General features: G+C 36.0%; 1 protein-coding gene across 2 annotated transcripts in view; it reads right to left on the bottom strand.

The window, feature by feature from the left end:
- Positions 1-1,060: 1,060 nt before the first annotated feature.
- The window catches only part of TTN5 (ADP-ribosylation factor family protein), a 135,885-nt gene continuing 111,881 nt past the window's right edge, over positions 1,061-25,064 (bottom strand). For both annotated transcript variants that reach the window (XM_089788512.1, XM_089788513.1), the window contains one exon: positions 1,061-1,583. In XM_089788512.1, the coding sequence (XP_089644638.1) occupies positions 1,446-1,583 (138 nt within the window). In that variant the 3' untranslated portion in view covers positions 1,061-1,445. The remainder of the gene's footprint in view (positions 1,584-25,064) is intronic.

The raw sequence follows: 25,064 nt of genomic DNA, 5'->3' as shown, positions 1-25,064 counted from the left end.
ATTTAAAAAAAAAATAGCATTTGTTCTTTATATCTATATATTCTAAGTCAAAATAACAAAAAACAGTTTGAAACAAAAATTAAAAGTTTTGACAAATTTCTTTTTTGGTCTGAAGCTTAACCAACACCTATAATGGCGATGCAAAAATGCTGTAAAGACATGATCAGATCGTATTTGCAATTATATTTAATACTTGCCTCCGTATCTCCTTAACAAAAGCCTCTGATTTCTGTATGTCCTCCGTAATTGCTTCCGCGCTCCTGACAAATATGTTTATCATTTTGATTATGTTCACCTTCGATTCTTCCAGATTACCATGTTTATCCTCCTTCCTCTGAACGGTTCTCATTCGCAGTTACTCCCTCCTTTTCGCATGAGATTCTCCTCTAGATGTAGCTGCAATACCTTACTAGATCATCCACGTCAGTGTTATTTTGCACATCTGAATGGCCGCTGTGCTCTCGGGATTTTTTTTCCTACGTATTTATTCATAATCTCTCCTATTAAATACCACTACGTTGGTTGAGAAAGTAATGGTCAAGCCTATCGATTAAAATATTCTAATATTTTTTAATTGACATTTGATATATTTTTGAATGAATTATTAAATGTAAGTAACATTTATTATTTAATAATTGCAACTCTTTTACTCTTCAAATTCTTATTTTATTATTTTAATTACTCAGTTTACTTTTATCATTTTATATATTTATTATTATTCATCAAATTTTAAGAATTGATCATGTTAATAATCCATTATATTATAACAATTTGATATATTACAATAATCTCTTTTTTAATATTTGTTATTAAATCCAACTTACAAATCGGGGACATTGCATGTGAAAGTAATCTGGAGCAGCACTGATTATATATGATACAAGCAAGAAAAGGGGAAAAAAGGCTCTCTAAAAAATCAGGCTTTCAAGGAAGCATGTCCTGAAAAGTATCTAATTAAATACAAGTTGTCATCTGCTCCACAAAAACTACGACTATTTTAATAATTGCATTTGTCAACACATAATCCTGAAAAGTATCTAATTAAATACAAGTTGTCATCTGCTCCACAAAAACTACGACTATTTTAATAATTGCATTTGTCAACACATAATCTAAATACAGCATTAAAAAACTATCTTGTGAATTCGTATCCCACTAGACTCTGCATCTAAGGTTAAAGAGCAAAATATCACTATAGATTGTTTCAAGGATGCTCTTATGTCCTATGAACTGGATCTAAATGACTGTCAAGTGTTTCCCATTTTTTTGAATTGCAAAACCATAAAGCCCCATTCGTCTTGCCTTGCAAACAAAAATATAGCTCGCCTTGCTCTCACTTGAGTAAGGCAAGATGTATATATGCATACATCGAATACTTTTGTATGCAGCTGATCTACAATCACATGCTTGAATCAGACTATGAATCCCAAATAGGAGTCAATACATTACTCAAGGAGGTATATGCGTGAAGCAATGTCATCAATAAGCCAATCAAAGCCTGCCAGCAGGCCCTCTCCAGTATAAGCACTGCACCCTACTATTTGCCAGTGCCTACTATTGTCCATCACCTCCAGATTTAGCACCTGCATGGGCATAAAACCGAACTAAGGCACTAATGCAAGTAAAAACAAACATAAATTTAATTAACAGTTTGACATTTGATGTTACCCTAATTATCCATTCTATGTTATTTCTATATACATTTTTTATGATCAGTCCTTATACATTCTTGGATTATTAGGGAAAGCACGGCATTAATAGACGGATGCTAAGAAATTGTGTCTTTAGAATTGCATGTAGCATTAATACAAATAACCTTTAAATTACTGATGTGCTAAATATGATTTATCTGTTAGATATTATTCAGATCATGTGTTATATCTCATTTACAAAGAAAAGTAAGTCACTAAACATAATCATCAATGTGTTTCAAGGATCAAAATTAGTTTAATACCAGCATTATCCAGAGTCCAAACTCCAGACTGATACAAATCACATGCTTAATTTACAGTTTTTCTTCTCTGAACACTGAGAAACAGAGGTAAGAATGTTTAGCTCTCTCATACTTGTAGTATTTGCAGAGATAAGTTCTCAGATGACCATGTTGCTAACAGAAGAGGCAAAGGAGAGGTGAGTTAATTCAAAGATGTCAGATGTCTCCAATAAGGGAAACCAAATGCTGTGTTTGCGGTAGCAGTTCTTGAAACATAAGTTATACTTTTGAAGCAGTTCTGGAATTATTTGGGGTGGAGATTGTCAATGAGAAAGATCTACAACCATAAAATATAGGTGATCCATAAAACTAATTGAACCTCATTTACAAGCTTGTTCATGTCCTTCAAATTACAGTCTCAATTCCTTTTAGAAGGAATGGTTGCGTAGCACCACAATAATAACACCACACTTTATAATATAAATGTGTATAGCATCACTAAGTTTTAAATGGGAAAACCTTGCCAACTTTAGACAATTATTTGTCCCCATTTTTTAGCAGGTTCTTGAAGTTGGTTGAGTCAGTTCATTATAGCGACCCTCGTGAGTTGACAGGTCGATTTGGGGGTCTCGGATGTAGACTTACTATTTTTAGTAAGTCTACTTTTTAAAGTTGCCATTTTTGGCAGTGTAGTGGGTGACTCTGGCAGTTGATCATCACCTGCAGTGGATGTGGTTATTTTTGGCCCGAGCTCTCATTTATTAATCGATTATTAAGTCACATTATTATAATAATATTTTATTGTAATAATGTCATTTAAGAGATATTTCTAAAATGTGGTGTTGGAAAGTTTTAAGAGCTGAGTTCTTTTGGGAAACTCTGCAGTTGAGTCTTTTTGGAAACTTTTGGCACTTTATAAATACAAGCTCATTTCAATGGAAGGACATCCGATTATTTGCTTATCTCTTTGCCTTATTGTCTTTGTGACAATTCTAAGTCTCTGGTTTTGTGCTCTTGCTGAATTATAAGGGTTTAGTCTCAAAGTCTGAAAGTAGCATCCTCATACTGTGCTCACTGTGGCTTGAGGAGAGAATTTTCTGGTGTTGTCTCCATTACCACTGCTGAGGTAAAGTGGATTGGTTTGTTGCAATCTGAATTTAGAGGGCACAATTGTTGAACTTGATCACTCCTTATTTGTTAATCAAAGACATTGAATATTATATGTTTTGGTTGATGCTGGGTGTCTGCAATAATTAAATAAAACTGGGAAATTATATGCTCAATAATGCTGCATTTTGGGCAGCTAAGTTGGTGCCTTCAGGTTTGTGAATAAGGTGGCCATTTATTTTCTGATAGGGAGCCTTGGCTGTTGTAATTTGGGCGAATATGTAGATGCAATTAAATGTTTGAAGTGATGCACACCTGGGTGACCTTTTGAGGCTTCAAACTGAGTTTTTTGAGATTGGTATTGTTGGCCATTATGATGTTATCCGTCAGATGCTAGCTACATCTAGTTGGGGTGCTCCTATGTTAGATGAGCATGGTGATACTAGTCTTTTGTAATGTCCCCATTTTTGTCAGTATCAGAGTTTTAGGGATTGGCCTATTATTGTGATCCTCATAGGCTAATTTTTGTAGATAGAGGGTCTTTTGAGGCAGTGGCTTGGCTTGGGAGGGTCTTATCTTCTCCACAATTCAGTAAGCTACTGGTCGATCTTCATTTGGCTCATATTGGACTTTGTTTGGGCTTAGTTTTGTGTACTTACTATTTGTGGTAAGTTGGGTGTTTATAGAGATGGACCTTTTCTATTTTTGGAAAGTGCATTTGGTCACATGGAGAAATAATAGGTATGACTCCTATTTTAGACAACATATTTAAATGATGAGTATTTTGGGAGTTATTATATTTTTAGTGGCCAAATTATTATTAATTTATAAATGACTTATTATAAAGTTATAATTTAACTTTATAGTTTCACTTAAGTTGAGAGTTGAGTTATCATTGGAAAGACTCATTTATAAATTAGTGAAGAGAAGTCAAGTGAAAGAATCTAATGGAAGCCTCTAATTAATGTTGTGTGGTGACGCTTCTTGAGTAAAGTTACATTTTGGCAACAAAAAAGGCATATGGAGGTTATAAATACAAGCCCATTTGTTGAAAAAAGTGTGCTTGGATAATTATTTGCTTTTGCTGCCTTTGTGGCTTTTTTTCTGAAATTGCCCTTGCTGAGGTATAAGGGTTTGATACTGAGAAGTGTGTTTGCCTACCTATAGCTGTGAACATTGTGGTTGGTGAGGCTTCATTACTGCTGTAGCTGATTGTTGCATGTCAACAGTTGAGAAACCTCCTTACTGTTCATACTGTGGCTAGGAAGACTTTAGTTTCTATTGGAGAATCAATTTGGTGCTGCTGCAAATTGGTTCTTCATTATTTATGAGAATTTGGTCATTGAGAAATCTGTTCAACCACGCCAATCATCTCTGCTGTTGCACACGGTTTCAATCTGCAAATTGGTGAGAAAGAATGATACATTGCTGAATGTTTGTCATTGCATTTTTTGAGAAATTGTATCAGCTTATTTGGGCACATGGTCATTGATTTGTGAGCGTCTGAAATACTGATTTCTGGGTGGTATTTTAACTCCTAATGTGGGTCTGATATATTGTCTAGTTGGGCAATCATTTCACATATATTGCACATCAATTTTGGCGCTTCATCTGCTGTTACCAAGGGCGCCAAGTATCTTTGTTGTGGCGTGTGTTTGCTGCATCATAAGACGTCATTTCCCCTTGTACTTGAATGTCTATTCTTATTGCTGCTGGGCATGGGTTATATTTCTGCAATTTTTGGGTAGTGTTGAGAGGGAATGGTTTTGCAAATTGGGCATCATCTCTGAGATTAACAAGCTTCATCATTTATTTGTAAGTTTGATAAACTGTTGCAGCATATTATGTAAATGAATAAACTTAGAAATTGTTGTGAGCCACTCATTATTTTAGAATTGAATGTATGGCAGAATTATATATCAGGGTTGATGTTTATTTTTAACTTCATGCATCTATCCATCTAGATTTCATATGCTTTGAAGATTAATCCGATTATTTGCTTATCTCTTAGCCTTGTTTTCTTTGTGACAAATCTGAGTCTGTGGTTTTGTGCCCTTACTGAAGTATAAGGGTTTAGTCTCAAAGTCTGAAAGTAGTGTCCTCATATTGTGCTTACTGTGGCTTGAGGAGAGAATTTGCTGGTGTTGTCTCCATTACCACTACTGAGGTAAAGTGGATCAGTTTGTTGCAATCTGAATTTGAAGGTCACAATTGTTGAAGTTGATCGCTCCTTATTCGTTAATCAAAGACATTGACTACTGTCTGTTTTGGTCTAAGTCACAAGGTTCGGCGAATATCAAGCTTGATATTCGGATATTGCCGAATCTGAAACTTGCCCAAAAAAATTGTTAAAAATCGCTGTGGATTCGGCTAAGACAAATGGACTTTCCAAGCGGAGTCGAATGTATTTAGAAATTTCCTTTTACAAGGTTTAGGTGTGCAAAAAAACTATAAAATGCCGTTCAAACCCTCAAACAAAACACGCAAATAAATTTCCTGAACAGCAACACCCTTTCTTAGCCCTTCGTCGTGACTCGTGCGCAACGCGTTCTCTGGTTCAGCGAAGGTTCGGCAATTTTTTTCCAGTCCGTGAAGGTTCAACGATTTTTTTTTGCAGTCGGTTCATTTTTTCCATTCACCTGTGCCCTTTGTCGTCCTCAGCAATCTGCGATTTTTTTTTGGTAGTCGTTCATTTTTTGTATAGTTAAAATTTTTAATACTCCAACTTCATGAATCATATTACATATTATAAAGTTTATAAAGTTTACTCCGATTCGTTTTGTAAAAGGCGATTCAGTTTTTTTTAATATGTAAAAACTTTACTATAGTTTGTATTAGTTTGTTTTTATTTTCTATAATTTTATATTTAGTTTTGTTTTTTTTTAATATAGTTTTTAAATATAATTTGTATATAGTTTTTTACATGATATAATTTGTATAAATAATTTATTTCAATTTATATAGTTCTAACTTTGTGTAATCAATTTAATTTTTTAATAATTCTTTGCTATTTATTTTGTAATAGTTAATTAAGTATTAGATTTATTTTTTTAAATTGATTTAAAATAGTGATATATAGTTCACATAACTTTTAAAATATTAGAGTCCATTAGATATATATTAATATATTTACTTTATTTTGCTTTGTAACTTTATAATTTTTATTATAATTTAATAAATAAATAGATATATTATATTATGTTTAATAAATTATAAATTTATATTTCAATTTTTAAATAATATAATTATTAGTGTAAAAAGTTGACCTTTAACATGTTTAATTTTAAATTAACATTTTAAAATTATTTATTGAATTATTTTGTTTTAAAATTTGAAATAATAATAATATATTATTTTGTTTTTAATTCTACAGATTGTAATATGGCACCCAACAAATCAACTTCGGAGGCATGGAAACATGTGACTAAAAATGGTCCTAATAAAGCTCAGTGTAACTGTTGTCCAAAAGTTATTACTGGAAGTTTAACAAGGGTCATGGATCACCTGCTTGGTATTACGGCAGGTAAAGGTGGAGGTGTTACCGCATGTCTAGGTGTGACCCAAGAGCTTAGAGCGATTTTAGAGAAAGAGCATTCATCTTCTATTGCTCAAAAGATGAAGAATGTACAAAAGAAACAAAGAATTGAAGACGTCCCTAGATTCACATCCACTATATCTTCATCTTCATGTCTACCTCAAGTTGTAAAGTCAACAAAAGAGAGCGGAACTTTGAATAGCTTTTGGAAACCATGTGAGAAACAAGTAGTTGATGATTTACTAGCTGATTTATTCTATACTAGTGCAATTCCATTCAATGTAGCTAGAAATCCACTTTATCGTCTTGTATTTCAAAAGGCTGGAGAGTTTGGCAAAGGGTACATACCTCCTTCTTCTGAGGCTTTGAGAACAACTCTCTTAGAGAGGTCAAAAGATAGAGTGATTGATAAATTAGCTGTGGTCAAAGCCTCTTGGAAGGTAACAGGGTGCACCATATTGAGTGATGGATGGTCAGATATTTGTCAAAGACCATTGATTAATGTTTTAGTAGCTTGTCCTGAAGGTGTTGTATTCTTAAAGGTTATTGACACTATGAATCATAAAAAAACTTCTGAATATATATTTCAAATATTAGAGGAAGCAATTCTTGAAGTAGGGGTTGCAAATGTGGTTCAAGTGGTTACTGATAGTGTAACAAATTGTGTAGGAGTTGGCAAGCTGATTGTGGAGAAGTACCCAGAAATTTATTGGAGTCCATGTGCAGCTCATTGTTTGGATTTGTTGCTACATGATTTGGCAAAATTCCCTTGGCTACATGAAGTAATTCATAGAGGAAGAGAAGTTGTGAATTTCATACGAAATCATCGTCTCACATTGAACCTTTACAGGCAACATGCATCTAGAGAGTTGTTAAGGCCTTGCGATACAAGATTTGCTTCATTTTATATCACTTTGAGAAGAGTGGTTGAAGAGAAGGCAGCTTTAAGATCTGTAATCTGTTCCAATGTGTGGGAAAATTCAACTCTCTCAAAAAGTGGTAAAGGGAAGATCATAGAGAAAATTGTTTTAAATAGTAACTTTTGGGAAAGTGGGGCAAAGGTTTTAAATATATGCGGTCCAATTGTCGACGTGCTCCACATGGTTGATGGTGACACTCCTTGCCTTGGAATGCTTTATGAAAGCATGGATCATTGCAAGGAAGCAATTCAGAGAGCACTAAATAATGTGGAAGCAGAGTACATAGAGATATGGGAGACTGTTGATTCAAGATGGAAAATGATGCACACTCCTTTACATGCAGCAGCTTGCTATTTGGAGCCTAAACTATTTCACATTGATAGACAAGGTGATGCTGAAATTATGGCAGGGTTTTATGAAGCCATTAGTAGATTTGAACCAAATCCAACAATTGCATCTCTAATTAGAGAACAATGTTGGAAATACAGAAAAGCGGAAGGGATGTTTGGAATAGGAGCAGCCAAATATGATATGACACGAGATGAGGTGCCTGGTTATAGATGGTGGATGAGCTATGGGGCAGAAATTCCTGAACTTCAAAGATTTGCCATTCGAATTTTGAGTCAAGGGGCAAGTTCATCAGCTTGTGAGAGAAATTGGAGTTGCTTTGACCACATCCATTCCAAAAAAAGGAACAAGTTGTTGTGTGGAAAGTTGGGAGATCTTGTCTATGTTCGCAGCAATTTAAAATTGCTTATGAACAAATCAACAAATGAGTCATCTTCACAACAACAGGGTTCAGAAGACACAACAGTACTAGATGCAGATGAGCCTGACTTTTTTGAGGAAGAACTGGGTAGTGATACTGATGATGGTGCTACACCATCTGAGCCAAGTGCTCTTGATGACTTTGAGCTTTCTTGAAGCTATGAAGTCTTGACTTTTGATTGTACCTTCGCAACAAAATAATATCTTTGCTATTGTGATTTCACATGTTTCTTATATTTTGTACTTAATAAATGTCTCATCAAGCTTATGAAGTTGTGAGATCTATTTAGCAATTTTTACTATTTTGATAATTGATAAGATATATTACATACATCTAGAAAATAATTAAAATTGTATAAGGCGAATTTAATTCGAATTTTTTCCGAATTTTTACTCTTTCCCGAACTCCATTCGAATTTTATAGTTGCCGAACTCGAATTCGAATTCGAACCTTGTGACTTAGGTTTTGGTTGATGCTGGGAATCTGCAATTATTAAATACAATTGGGAAATTATATGCTCAATAACACTGCATTTTGGGCGGCTAAGTTAGTGCCTTCAGGTCTGTGAATAAGGCGGCCAGTTATTTTCTGATAGGGTGCCTTGGCTGTTGTAATCCGGGTGCCTGTGTAGCTGCAATTAAATGTTTGAAGTGATGCAGACGTGGGCGACTTTTTGAGGTTCGAACTGCATTTTCTGAGAAGGCCAAATTGCCTATCGGGCTCCTTGTTTCTGAATGCCAGTTTCAGAGGATTATACTTTGCTGCTGGGTGATAATATCTTCGTGATCGGTTGATATCTGCAGTCCAATTCCAGCACCCTGTTGCTGCAATTGTAGCGCCAAATACATCTGGTTGACATCATTTTTCAAGCGACCAAAAATCTGAAGTTGAATGCCCAGACTTCTGCAAATTACATGGGCAGCTTAATTCCCAGTTAGCATCTGTGATTTTCTCAGGGAGAGCAGCTTGTGTGTGGGTGTTTCATCTAGCTAATAAGAGTAATTTTCTATGAGTTGCATCTGCTCAAGAAATTTGACTGGTAAAGTAATAATAAATTTGAAGATAGTTTTTGCTTTCCCACAGATTGGTATTGTTGGTCAAATTGTAGTTTACCATCAGGGATCAGAATTTAGTTATAAACATTTGCAATAAATTTTCAGAGTTAGTGTGTTCAGGAAATTCAATAATTTGGTGTTCATTTGGCATAACAAACAATCTGCAATTATTTTCCTTACTGTCTGATTTGGCTTGGCCATCACCCATGATATTACTGAAAGCTGCCTTACGTTTATTTATAAGTGTGGAAATTAGTAATTGAGAATCAACAAACGTTGGGAGTCCATTTCATTGCTATTAGCATTGTATGCCAAATGTCAAATGACAGAATAATTGGTGTTTGTTAGAGTTATAACCAGTCAGGGTCGTTACAATTATACATGTAATTTTGTAAAAATAAGAATTAAATATAAAGTTTTCCTTTTTCAATAATTCCCATTGAATTAGCATTTATCCAACAACACAACACGTTTTGAGTTGAATGCATGGATGCCAAGATGATATATTTCAACCATTGCAACAAGAGATAGATAGTTCTGTTGATTACATGAGCCACATGTAATGTCACTCCTGTAACCCCAAATTCACAGCCCAGAGACAATTTCCTTAGACATAAGCAACCTCCGTAGTGGACTCATTCTACTTTCCTGCTGAGAATAAGAGAGATTATACTAAAAGAGAAATTAAAAGGAAGCAATGAGCTATATTGTTGATCATTACTCTTTCTGATAGGTCAGAAAGCACAAAGCATCTACCCTACCTTGCAATCCATGTAATGAAAGCACAAATCATCTGCATGTAAAATGAGAGACTTAACATTGTAAATACTAAATCACAATTAATTCTCCCCAAGTAAATCCAGATCAAGAGTAGGCAGTAGCCCAAAGCTTTTAAGGCGTAAATTCAAACAAGAATGCAGTTGAGGTAAATTCTATGACTCTAATTTTAACAGAGCTCTTGGAAGCTGGAACACTTTTAAAATCTAAAGATTCTCTACAAACCAAAGATATTTACAAAGGGATCAAGAGCTCATATATATTTGATACAACTGATCTGGAACACTTAACTTGGATGCAACTGGCACATGTCAGTCTGCGCACTTAGATTGCCAGATGATACATTACAGATGCTCAATCACTGGTCAATCTTCCTTTCAAAACCATTCCTGAATTCCAAGCCAACCTTTGTTAACTGTAATGGTTCTGGGATGAAATGCCTTATAGTTTATCTTGATTGGATGGTAAGCTGCAGCCTGATTTGAAATGAATGATGGATGTTATGAAATGGGGTATCCTTGTGCTCAAAACCAAATCCATAAGCTCTCTAGATTCTCTTAAGACCACAAAGGAGAGACCAACTGGCATAGAAACATTTGCAGTGAACATAATGGTCAGGATCCCTACAGAAGAGCTTCGGGTGTTAGATCATGTTCTTGTGAGGAAAGATCACTGGTGGGCACTATCTTGAGGAGTTGTTAGATCTCCCTGTCTCTTGATCTTACATGGACACACCATATGTCCTTTTGTCTTTTCTTCAGAATGAGTGCACCTCACTAGTTCAGGGAGCCCCAATGGACTTTTCAAAGTGTGCTCTTTTATTAGACACTGCTCAATCAGTTGATAATCAACAAGGTTGGGAACTTTGAAAGTGTGTCAACATATATTTTTATTCAAAGTCCAGTAGCGATGACACGTCAAGAAGAGTACGAGCTGTCTTATTTTAGAAAGCTCAAAGTACAATATCTTCAGGAAGATTATAAGTGTTGAAGACCTAAAACAGATGCTCTTTGGAAACTTCAACTACATTTGTTCCTCGCTGAGTCCATGGACTGAACTTCAAGGCAAGCCTTACAACTTGGCATAGAAGGTGCTGGTGACTCATGGGGTATTCTTAAAAAAATTCACAACTCAACTGTTCACCAAGTCAAAATGAATCAAATGAATCAAAGAATGGAGAAAGCATCATCATAGACTAAAAGAATCACATTTTGAAAGGAGTTACAATGCAAAGTAACCCATAGAAAGCTCAAAAGTAGCGCCATTGGAGAGGTTTTCTACCTTGCTGACTACACATTGAATTTGAACCTCTAAGCTGGTGTTTGGATCAATTATCTTTATTGTATTGGTCATCCTTGGTTTGGCTAGCAAATTCTGTTAATGTTTTGCCCAGAAATAAAGATAACAATAAACAAAATAAAGAACACTACGACATAGAAAGACAACAATTTATCCTTGGAAAACCCTCCAACTTAAGGGGAAAAACCCAGCGACACCCAACAAATATCTCTTTTATTAAATAATAGAGGTCTCAGTACAAGGCTTCTAACTGAATACAACACTCATCACACAAAGAAATCATTTATATCTTGAATCAAGAGACTCATCATATCATAACCGAAAGTCTCCTCATTTTCCAATTGTGAGTCTCTTCATATTTCCTAATGCACGTCTCTTTGCATGTTGCATATCTTTTCATATTTCCAAATGTGTCTCTTTGCATGTCGCATGTCTCTTCATATAAAAAACAACAAATGAATCTCAAGGAATTGCGACATATCATCTCAAGTAGATATTCTCTCTCACAACTGTCAAACTTCAACACTCACTCATCGCAACTTACAAAATTGTGACTTAAGGCAATATTTTCATGAAATTTCTCTCTCTGTTCAGCAATAGGGGAGTCTCTCTTCTTACCACAAGTATGCTTGCTTTCCTTGGTAGTTTTTTTCAAAAACTAATCCCAATTGCAATGCAAGCAAGATGAAACACTTGCATATGCAACTTGGAGAATTTAGACGGAAGATAGAAGCACTTACATATACTGAAGAATGCACAATTATACTGAGAGGGGGGGTGAATCAGTATAATAACAAATTTGCCAATTTAAAACTTTTATCAAAACAATTAACTTCAAATGTTGAAATGAACAATTATGCACATAAACACAATAACACAAGATTTACATGGAAACTCAATGTGGGAGAAAACCATGACAAATAAATACTTTCTTATATAAATTGTTTTTTTACAATGGTTTGTAGGCTCCAACCTACTAGAGGCTACAACCTCTAAATTTATGGGCACCAACTCACTGGAAGCTCTGACTCTCACACTTCACAGGTTCCGACCTACTAGAAACACCAACCCCCATTGTTGTCTTCGTGAGCATCAACCCATAAGCCCATAGTTATTGCACTTATAACATAAAGTAAAATATGGATTGTAATTTATACTTCTCCATCCATCAAGATTTCTCATTTGTGTTCTACATTCCCTCGCACTGTGGCCAAAATAGCTACATGAATAGCAATATCCATAAAAGCTAGGTTTATATCCTTGCTTTTTGTAATCCTTTTCAGCTCCTTTAAATTTTAAGAATGAATCATCATCACTACTTCCTTCCTCGATAAATCCTTTCAATGCATTATCTTTATTATTTGACTGTCCTTTATAACCTATTTCTTTTCTTATGGATGGTCTTTGACCATTGATAATTTCTGTTAGAATTTTAGAGCTCTTTTAAAACTTAAGACTATTATTCATTTTGGTGTTACTCTCCTCTAGGTCCTTTCTCAAATTTTCAATTTCTTGTCTCAATTTGGTATGCTCCTCTTCGTCATCTTCAACTTGTTTAGATTCTTTTAGTTGAGTCTTTAATTCTTTAATTTGCATCTTGTACTTAGTGACTCTCTTTTTCAATTTTGTATTATGCTTGTATGCATAATGTAGTTCTTCCATGACATCAACATCTTCTTCATCACTAGATGACTCAAATTTTTCTTCATCTTCACAACATGTCTCGTCACCATCTTCATCCTCGTTGCATGACTTATCAACATTTTCTTCTTCTTGCTCGCTGGTCATGGCCAAAAAGAGTATCTCATCTTTTGCATCATCACTTTGGTAATCATCATTTCTCTCTTTTGATGAGTTGCTTTCTTTCTTCAAGTATAAGCTCTTTTTGTGCTTTTGAAACTCCTTTTTCTTAAAATTTTTTTTTTCTTCATCATTACTACAATCACTGCTGTTTAGAGGGCATTTTGATGCATAATGTCCTCGTCTTCCACAATTGAAACATTTAAAATTTCCTTTGTTCTTTCCATTCCCCTTTTTCAACTTTCTTTTTTAGTGAGCATTTGATTCACTACTTGAGATTTCACTTGAAATTTTCATTTTGCTTTTACCCTTTTTAGATGCCTTGAATGCTATTTCCTTCTTTGATTCATTTTCTCCAACTTGCATTTGATAGGTAGTAAGGATTCCATGCAATTCATCTTTTGTCAACGTATCTAGATCTTTTCTTTCTTCAATTGCAGATATTTTAGAGTTAAACTTCATAAGTAGCAATCTTAAAATCTTTTCAACCACAAGACTTTCTTTTACTTCCTCGCCAAGAGCTTGCATAGAATTGACAACATTATCTACATGATCAAGACAAGTGGCTATATTCTCATCTTCCTTCATGTTGAGACTTTCAAATACTTTTTGATGAGTTTGTAGTTTGGATTTCTTTACTTTCTTGGTTCCTTCACAAACATTTTTTAGCTTGTCCCAAATTTCCTCGGCTGATCTATAGTACATAACTTTTGAGAATATTGATTCAGCAATATTGCATATAATTCCATGTTGTGCTTTGGCATTGTTTTCACATTTTCTCTTTCTGGTTGTATCTTTTGGTGGATTTTGCGGCGGTGTATAACCATCTACAACTGATTGCCAGACATCGAAACCAATAGCCATAAAATAAGTTTCCATTTTTATACTCCAGTAAGCATAGTTCGTCCCATCAAACATTGGCGTTTTGTTTTGAAAGATTTCGCTCATTGTGCTCTTCTAGTTCTACCTTCAAATGGTTAGGCTTTATAGAAGGAACTGGCTCTGATACCAATTGAAGAGCACACGATTATACTAAGAGGGGGGGTGAATCAATATAATGACAAATTTGCCAATTTAATACTTCTATCCAAACAATTAACTTCAAATGTTGAAATGAACAATTATGCACATAAACATAGTAACAAAAGATTTACGTGGAAACCCAATGCGGAAGAAAACCACAACAAATAAATGCTTTCTTATATAAATTGTTCTTTCACAATGTTTTGTAGGCTCCAACCTACTAGAGGCTACAACCTCTATGTTTATGGGCAACGACTCATTGGAAGCTCCGACTCACACACTTCGCAAGCTTCGACATACTGAAAGCACCAACCCCCATTGCAGTCTTTGTGAGCACCAACCCATTGCACACAAACTGATTCTCCACCTTGGCAATGTTGCTTGTCTACAATTGATGATGAATATCTTTCACACACAATGCTTCTTCTTATTTATATGTAACTTCATACACCCTTCTCTCTTCTTGAAGTTAGTCTATAACACTTAACTTTACTCTTCACTCTTCCTCATATATTGAAAAATATATATTTATATGTCAAATAAGAATCTGATTATATAATTTCTTTTGGTCCACAAATTTATTCTGCTATATATATAAATCAGTTTTTAATCTGATTATATATTTTACATTTTTTCTCTTCTCACGTTTCTTTAATTGCTGACTTGTTTTTTATCAAATGAATAATTCTTCTTTTATATCATAACAATAAACAAATGTGACTTTTCAAGAATGAAAACTCACAACCCTTGAAATAATTATACTTCTACACAATCATGATTGCTCCACTTTATAAACTTTTATTTGCATTTTATTATTATTTCTTTGGAATTTCTTCATGCCGTGAATGAATTTTTATTTCTCCGTTTATCCTTTATGCAGAAATACTCTTGCTTTGTGTGAGTGTCAATAATAATCTGTTCACTATAATGATTAATTGTAAAGTTCCCAACCCGTGTACTACTGACCTTAGTTACCTGAAACAATGCTATCTATGAATTGATGCGAATGACTTCCAAATACATTAATTTTATTTCCACCATATAACCGTAACAATAAAGCAGAAATGATCACATTCAGACATTAAGCTCAGAGTTTCCAATGTATTTCAGAACAACAACTAATCATTTACGGAAGCTCACACTCGACTTCTCATTTCCTAGAGACACGTTAATATTGTATGGCATTCCACATTCAATCTAAGCTTTAACAGCAGTGCAACTGATTAAATATAAACAATGAGCATATATGAACAGATATTGGCACCTTGAGTGGGCATGCTGGTCTATGGTCACTCCAAAATTCCCTACAGTACTGTCATAAGCCAACTCACGCTGGACAGTCATGAGCTTGCTGGAGATGTGTGGCCCCTTGCGATACCACTCGTGTTCTTCCTTGTTATTACGTAACCCTGGGTGCCACTGGTGATGACTGTACAATCCTGGTGGCGGTTGATATGCTCACACCTGCTATGTGTTACTGCTGCTAATGCTGCCTGGGGTGCCATTAGTGATGACTTCTAAGTCTCTGAGCTAGCGTTTAACGGTTTAACCCAACTGCACTTCCTGCCCACTCCTCATGGGTACTGGTTGTTAGTGCAGTTTCTGATTTTACTGCCACAGTGACCCAACCTTCCAAACTGGCTCCTGCTCTATACCGTTACTAACACTTCCTACACCCGTTACCACCAACACTCCTTACTCTTAATTGCGTAAGTGTTTGCTAACAAAGACTTCCAGTAGTATAAAGAGGCTCATGAATATTTTGCAGATAAAACTTACTTCTGAAAGTTGATCGGATTTGATGCACGAGTCTGATACTGTCACTCCATGTCTGAACCTGTTTACACACTTCTAAGAGCTACTGGGGCTACGTCCAATCTCCCAACCTCTTAAGGGGTTTCGTCCTTAAGATAGCCAGCTACTGGGGCTACATCCAATCTCCCAACTTCTCAAGGGGTTTCATCCTTAAGATAGCCAGTCACATTCAGGCAACCGATTTCATAACAATACGTTGATATAATTTTTCATGTTGCAAATCCCAATGCAACTACTTGCTTTTATAACCTTGATGTGAGGGGAGATGCGAATAACTAGGCAATGTGGGATAAAAGCCTATTTTGTCTTTTAGTCACTTAAGTCATTTTTGTCATAAAGTGACTTTAAATGATATAGTACTTTATAAATCAACTTAATAAAATAAAGTGACTTAACCTTAAGAGTTCCCACTTAAATATCTCCCCCAGTGAAACCAAATAGTCTCTTGTGACTGGCTGGCATCCTCAAAATAAATGTCGTTAACCTCTCCGGATGGAAAGATAGACAAACAAGGCACCCTTAGGTCTAGCACGGAGAAGGGGACATTACATTAATCTTCATCGCTTGTGTCTTGGCAACAAAGTACTGGGCTTGTCTTTAATAATTTTATTAGTCAGGCCTTCCGTCAATACATCTTCGATAACATATTTGTTTATATCATAAAACTCTCTGAATGTCATAAATCTTATGGCTTTGTTTTTAGACGTCACTGCTTCTTATCATACTTGCCATTTGTGTAAAACATGATCGCTGCTACTATTGTATGTTCCTTCATTTTGCAGATCAATAAGGAACTCGTTGCATGATTTAAATTGCTGTCTATGTATTTTTAGTTAATGTCAGCGATGTACATTCGTGCGCAACTCATCCTCTGGTCTTCATATATTGCATCGGGCTTTTTCCAATTTAGATCAAGCTGTTGTATGTACACTGTGTTTCGTAGATGATGTGGATGTTTAGACAGTCAACTCAACATAGGGCACTGAGCATAACATTTTTGCTTATTTTATATACAAAGTTGCTTCCTTCGATTCCTTCTGTGTAAATTTTATTGCTATCTTTTCCTCATATGTGATGTGGAACTTGACTTAGCACAGGATAGGAAACCTGAAACTGAATTGAAGCCTTTATAATTTTGCCTCTTGTTTATTTTTGTTACTACTGTGTACAATTTCCACTCAACATCATTTATGTTTCATTGGTTTGATGTATATTTGAACTACCATGAAATGATTGTTTTCAATTGTCCTAATGTTCTAAATGATAACATACTTCGTTAATGACAAGTCATGCTTCATATTTGTAGTTGTTGTAAAAACTCATCGATGCCTTCTATTGCTTCCTACGTCTCTGCTTATATGTCTCTGTCACTGTCGCTTACGCTTTCACTAGATACTTTTATTACCACTTTTGTAATATTATTTATAACATAAAACTTTCAACTGAATCGACTCCTTTGCTATGCTTGATACAGTTTGTTTAAGTATTTTGAACAATAGTTAATTTTCTTTTCTTTTTTTTGTTACTAAACTTGTTCATTTTATTCCATCTTCCAAATGTGAGTATTTTGTTTCTGTGTTGGCACTTGAGTATCAGTCACTGGTTCAGTCAAATGCTGATGCATGAGTAACTCTTCAAACCTCAAGTATGACCTTCAACATCCGATTGCAAATAACTCACTATCTGTTGAATAGATGTCCATTTGCTTACTTATTTTATTGGGTAATACAAAGACTTTCAGCACCACTAACATGTTCTAATCCTGTTAAGCATTGGTTGTCTATTGACTTCATCTGCTGCTTAATTCTCCTTATTTTGTTGCCTTAGATTATTCCTTGCTGACTTGTACTCTTTAAAATCAGTGACAATTCCTTTTAACCTTTGACATTGATACTTATTAGTTTGTTCATGTTTATGAACCCTTTGACATCAATGACAATACTTTCATCATATACAAAACAAATGCAACTCTGAAAATGAAATGAAGAGATTTGCATAAACAAGAGAACAACTATACATAACAAAGCCCTATAAAAATGGCAAAGAATCATACCATTTTCCTCAAGAAGCAAGGGAAGAAGTCTTGTATTCTCTTACAAAAAATCTGAAAATGAATCCAAAGAGACTTCTTGATTTACAGTGATTGTAAGATGGAGGGTTAAAGAGACTTCGACTTTTGAATCAACATTTGCAAAATTTGAGGCAAAATTCATAGCTTGCCAAGTGTAGGAAGTTGGAGATTAAAATTGGATCATTTTTGCGACTGTTTTGACCAAGCAATGTGCAATATGCAACACATTTCAAAAATGGCATCCAAAGCATTTTATGCAACTTGAAATGGATTGTATGCAACCTGGGAATGATAAACAATACTTTAGATCTTACCTTGAGCCAAAGAGAAGAAGATTTGATGAAGGAAAATGCTCAAATACAAGGTGTTTTGGGGCAAAAACATGCCCTATATGGGTTGTAGAATGAGAAAAAACCTCTTTAATCTGCACTCTTGAGTAGTTAAGAATGATCCTTGGATGATTTCATGCAAACACGACCCTATGGAGAGAAAAATCCACAAGTGTTGACCAAGATTGTAGTGATTCTTTGCTGCAAATCCCATTTTTCTCAAAAATGCCCAAATTTGGTGGGTTTTAACTTCTTACAAGTCAAAAGGATGTGTTTTTGGTCTAAGAATCGCCACCCATCCTTGGACAAACATTAAGGCCTTTCAAAGGGATTAAATACGCACTTTTTGGTGCTTAAAATATGTGGTTTCATGCCAAAAATCGCCACCTCTTCAAAATGCTTGTAAAATGGAGTAAAGACGTGCTTTTTGGAATGAAAAACATGTGCTTTTGAAGGCAAAATCGCCACCCTAAAGGCCAACGGTTATAAAATGACTAATGATGCATTTTTGAGTCTCAAAAACATGTGCTTTTGGGTTGAAAATCGCCACCCATACACAATTGTACTCTAAAATGCTCAAAGAAAGTAATGAAGTGCTTTTTGGTTACAAAAGCATGTGCTTTTGACTTCAAAATTACCACCTCTAGGCAGTTACCTTTAAACATGAGTAGTGGCGTGCTTCTTGGGATGAAAAGCACGTGTCTTGGAGACCAAAATACCCACCATATGCATTAATATATCAAAAACCTCTTATTGAAGAAGTAATGTCGTGTTTTTTTTGGAGGAATAACACATGCTTTTGATAATGCATGTACTTTTGGGTTCAAATTCTAAAATTAAAAGTACTTAAGTGATAAGATAATATGTTAATGCCTATAAAAAGCTAAGATATTGATTCTCTCCCAAAATCCCAGGGTACTGATGCTGGAGCATTAGGATGCACCGGTGCTTTTGGATGTTGCACTGGTGCTCTCAAGAAGCACGCCCAACGTCTATGGATGCACTCAGGATGCTTCCAAGAGCACCTAGACAACATCTGGGTGCATCTGGAGAGCACTCGTGAAGTTTTCAATGCACAATCACTTAAGTGACTTTAAAAAACATGTATTAATTGAATTTTTTTTAATTCTATTTTTGCTCCTTAACCCTAAAACGACCCAAAAAGAGGCCATTCATTTTGTTTGCAGCTAGGCTCTCTTCTTATTTCAATTTGAACCATCAATGGTTAAGTATCATGCTATGGAATGGCTTATTTTTGTATATTTCTTGCATTTCTTTGCATACATACATATATTTGAAAATAAATAAATAAATAAATAAATAAATAAATAAATAAATATATATATATATATGGACGCACCCAAACGCATCCAAAATCCCCCCCCCCGCCCTCCAAAAAAAATAAAAAATCACGCATCTGTGCATCAACACTCCGCACCCGTATTAGCATCTAGACCAGCATCGATAACTTAGATAAAAAGTGCATATATGCATTTAGGATATATTTATGGGCAATGAGGTTTTAATAGATGTTTTGCATGTTGATATATGCTTTCACTAATTAAAACCCAACCTTTATGCATTTTCAAATGTCTCATGTAATTAAATTTAACAAATAACTATAGTTTTTAATAAAGTAACATGAATACAGACTTAAAAAGTCTAATTTTCATAAGACATTAAAAAATATTGTTAAATCAACTCAGAATGAGCAATTTTTTTTACATGGATGTCAAAATCCACCTTAAATATTAAATATAATTTTATTTCGTGCAATTCCCAATAAAAAGCCCACTTTTGGGGATTTTTTAATCACAACGTGCTATCATACTAAGAAAGCCCCACCTTTGACTTCATAACATGAGATAGGCAACTCCGTTTTGAGGCCTAAGTTAGCTCGAAATGAGCAGGATTGCAAGGCCTATTATCATAAGGAAAAAATAAGACTTAAAAATATTTACAACAAAAAGAAAAACGAACAAACGACTTGAAAGTTCACCAAAAATCAAACATTTATGGTCAAAGAAGAAAAACTCTTTCTTACAAATATTTGGAGATAAAACTTGACGAAAACCTTCAAGAGAAATGCACGAATAACATTACATAGAGTACAATTTAGGGATAATGAATTGCCTTAATGGCGCTTTACCACTACGTTGAAACAAAGAAGGTACACCTATGAATCCATGAGAAAATTGCATAGGGTTGCCACAATTTTGTGATGTCAAAATCGAGGACAACACTCACCATAGAAAAGGTAGCAAGTCAAAGTTACATTCATTGTAATCATTTCATTATTAAGGATGCCAATTACCATCTCCAAAAATTCATAATTGCCTTGAGGCTTCAATCATGCCATAATTTATTGATCATTTGGGTGAAAGTTGATCAAGGTTTTGAGAGTAAAAGCATTGGAAGCCTCATTATAAATTTCCTATTACTGAGTTCATTGTTGCCTGGACCTTACTGCTTTACAATACAGTTGATGAATTTCTAGGTCTTTCTCAGGCTTTACAATATACAACATATTGCTGTGGCTTGGGGCCTGGCCCTGATTTATTGGAACTGTTGTCTAACGTTTAGCTATTGGGGTTAGAGGTTTCCTTACAAGGCTTATTAGGGAAGCAGTTTGTTCACTTGAAGTAAGCTAGTTAGCAAAAGAGGGAAAAGGGATGGGGAGGAAAACAAGGGCAAAGATATAGTGTTGTTGGTAAAGTTATAAAATAGCCGACGGGTAGATTAGCATGTTGTCGGTAATTATTATGTAGCCGACGAATAGAATTAATTATATCTGAATGGGCACGATGGTTGAGTCACCCCTTCGGGAAGGTATATGTACACTGTCCGAAATGGTTGGAATCATGATTGGAAGCACTATGTAATCTCTTCGGCATCTGTATGCATTAAACTATTTACCCCATACAGTAAACATTTGGTGCCATTGCCCAATGGACTTGGAACGAAGGCAGAAGAATGAAGACTAATGCTGAATCAGCTTAACAAGAATAAGAATAAGATAAAGGAAAAAGATGAAATACGCACCGTACAAGGGAATTTAATTTTGGCACAACAGGCCGAGCGCAGACGAAGGTTTCAGCAGATTGCTGACTGACACCGAAGCACCGAGGAATTGTTGGAAGAGATTCGACAGCGGTTGAATTTGGTGGAAGAAACAAGGGAGGAATTTCTTAACCTGTATACGCTGAGGGGAGAGAATCCAGACGGAAGGAAATTAACTCGCACAACTTGGAGTGTCGAGGGAGCACGAGCGTGGAGTGAACTCTTCCTCTGTGATATACTTTCGAAACGGACAACTTCGCTTGAGGAAAACCCTTTTTCACCAAGTAATGCAATTGTTGGAAATAGGACGACTCTCCGAAACAGTGCAAGTGTTCAGAACAGCGCAGGTGTGCAGAACAGTGCGGGTACACAAGTACCTCCAACTCGAATAGTAATGGCTAGACCAAAGGAAAAATTGCCAAAGTTTGATGGTGATGGAATGGCTGATCCAATCAGACACTATAAGACATGCAAAACAATTTGGATGGCGAATGGTGTAACTGACATAGATGAATGGGTCCGACAATTTCCAGCGACCTTAAGGGGTGTAGCAATTGATTAGTTTGCCAACGCTGATCCCCAAAAATTAACTTCTTGGGCAACAGTTAAAAAGGAGTTTATCATCAAGTTTCAATTGCTGCGAGATGATAATGAGATCGTAGCAGAAATATACACCACAAAGCAAGGGAAAAATGAAACAATCCGTGTATATGTCAGAAAACTAAAAGAATTAATAAATAAAATGGAAAGCCAGCAGATGGGCTGAAAAAGCAATGGTTCATTGAAGGACTATGTCCGAAGTTAAGGAAGAAAATGAAGATTATGCTGTCATCATCATACACCGAAGCATACAATCGGGCGATGGACTTAGAGAGTGAACAGAAAAAGAAAAAGAAGAAGAAAAGTAGCGCATCTGACTTAGATGATGCATTTTCGGAAGAAGATAGTAGTGGTGACGAAAAGGACAGTAAGAAGGTCCTGAGCTCTCCAGAAAGATATGATCAGAATGATGAAGGAATTTAAGAATATGCAGAAAGAGACGAAGGGATACAAGCTATGGTGCACAGAATGCAAGACAAAAGGTCACACGAGGGGGTCCTGTCTGGAAAACCAATTCTGTGATATCTGTCAAATTATGAGACATTCCACAAAAGAATGCCCCTTCAATATGAAAACAAGAGGGCATCAACAAGTGCTCCTGACACAAAAGACTTCCACGTTGAGAGAGAGCGGAAACACTAGCAATGACGGTGCCACTTCGAGTGGGTACAGAAATAATAGAAGGCGGCAAAACAATACCAACAATAATAATGGGGGTCGCAGCCGAATTCAGTACGATGCGAACGGCCGCCCAATGGTTCAATGCCAAGCATGCAATTTGTGGGGCCACTTTGCACGGAATTGTACATCAACAAATGCACCAAAGTTGTTATGCAGATGGTGCGGTCCTATAGATCATGAAAATGCCAAGTGCTCGAAATCAGGAGTGAATTTGATTAGCATCAGTGCGGACAAAGAAGTCTTGGCAATCACCCGTAAACAAGAAAAACTGCACCCCGACCCAACGAAAGAAAAGAAAAGATTGGAAGAAGCGTGGGCAGAAATTCAAAAAGCAACGCAGGCAGAGAAATCACAATTGAAGGACACTACCAGTACCTCAACGAGGAACTGCGCAAAACAAAACATCATAAGATAGATATTACAAACTGAAATACCAATCAAGTTAAATGATCTGATCCTCACAATGCCTCAACTACGGACAACACTCACGAACATAGCCCCAACTGCTAAACTACCAGGAGAACATGAAAGGGAAAAGGAAGGAGGAGCAAGTGCAGCAGATCCAATGCTGCTAGCCTTCACATCCGGACGGCATCCGACGGTCATAAAGATGGGTATATTAGGAACGGTCCTTTCAGACGCAATTGTGGACGGAGGTTCACAGGTAAACGTCCTACCAGAAGATACTTGGAAGAAGTTGGGACAGCCGACATTGTGGCCACCTATGTTCCAATTACTAATGGCGGACCAACATGGCATTAAACCTCTCGGGGTCCTGATGGCACAACCGGTGACTATTGGTACATAGTTGTTCCTACTCGACTTCGTTATCATCTTGTTAAAGAGGAGAGGATAAGACGCCATTCTAGGTTGAGGATGGCTTGTACAAGCAAGGGTTAAGCATGACTGGAAGAAGAATACCCTATCAATGGAGCACGGAGGCAGAAGATTCATAATTGACCTGCACACACAAATGGTAGGTGAGAAGGCAGTGTTGTCAGATTTCGAAGGCGAAGGTGGAGGGGATGACGAGGGGAAGAAGAGAATGCAACCTGATGAAGAGGGAGTATTGAGACTGGAAGGAGGGTTGAATGAGGACAACCTAGATTCGTTGAACGGCCTTTTCCACTGGCAGATGGAGGATTACGAGCTCTTTCCAAGCTGTAATATGTTAAGGGTTGACGAAAAGGGAGAGGAAAATGAATGTTAGAAGGAATACAAATAAGTGGAAGAAGGAAAGGCGATTACAACTGAAGCTAAAGACAGCAAAAGGAAAAATTCCACCATACGGTACATGGTGAACAGACTGCACGGAAAGAAAAGGTTATACCACACCACGAAATTAGTAGAAAGGTGCTGACAGCAAGGAAAACACATCGTACGGTTTGCAAAGAAAACAAAGAGGAAGGGCTTAATAAAAACTTCAGCAATACGGAGTGAAGGTTCTAAAATCAAGAATACAGTTATTGACGGCAAGAAGTGGCAGCCGACGGAATTCATGGTACCAAGTTTCAAGAACAAACTGGGCGATATGGAAAACCTGAGGAAGAGATCGTGTAACTTAAATGAACTTGATGAGCGACGATTGCAAGCACAATGGACCACAGAGGTGACACAGAACAGGCACAAAGCATGGCATGATACGCACCTAAAACTGAACAAGTTCCAACTAGGACAGCTAGTGTTGAAGTATGGCGGACGAAAAAAAATTAAACCTAGAAAGTTCAGAGTCAAATGGGTAGGACCATACAAAATACGGAAGTTGGTGATAACGGGGCGATTAAGTTATGGACGCTCGATAGGAAGGAAGTACCGGACACGGTGAATGGGTCAAAGTTTAAAATCTATCATGAAAGGAATACTCCCCTATCGACGAACAATTGATTTAAAAAAAAAAAAGAGTTAAAAAACATTAAAAAAAATTATTAAAAAAAAAAAATGTTTTAGACACCGTACGACCAAGGAAAAAGAAGAAATAGCAACTAAAGTCTATGGCCATACGACGCACGGATGTAGGAAATAGACACAAAAAAGTTTTAAAAAAGCGTACGGTGTACAGTGATAAGATAGCACGAGTATTTCAAGGGAAATGACATATGACGTATGGTGGCAGGGCAGCATGTGAAGGTAGACTGTATGGTGTACAGTGGAAGAAATAAAGTACATTCCATTTTGTGCAATGTAAAGACCGTATGTGTTAGCAGAGGCAAAAAAACACAAAGTCGTACGGCGACTTGAAAATAAAAATTAAAAAAATAAGAAAGTAAAACGACGACCATACAACGTACGA

Source organism: Cupressus sempervirens, chromosome 6 (genome assembly GCF_028749045.1).
Source record: "Cupressus sempervirens isolate cs-2001-9-10 chromosome 6, ASM2874904v1, whole genome shotgun sequence".
In the NCBI taxonomy this organism is placed as follows: Eukaryota; Viridiplantae; Streptophyta; class Pinopsida; order Cupressales; family Cupressaceae; genus Cupressus; species Cupressus sempervirens.
The sequence above is the reverse complement of the archived record's forward strand: the minus strand, read 5'-3'. Positions and strand labels throughout refer to the sequence as shown.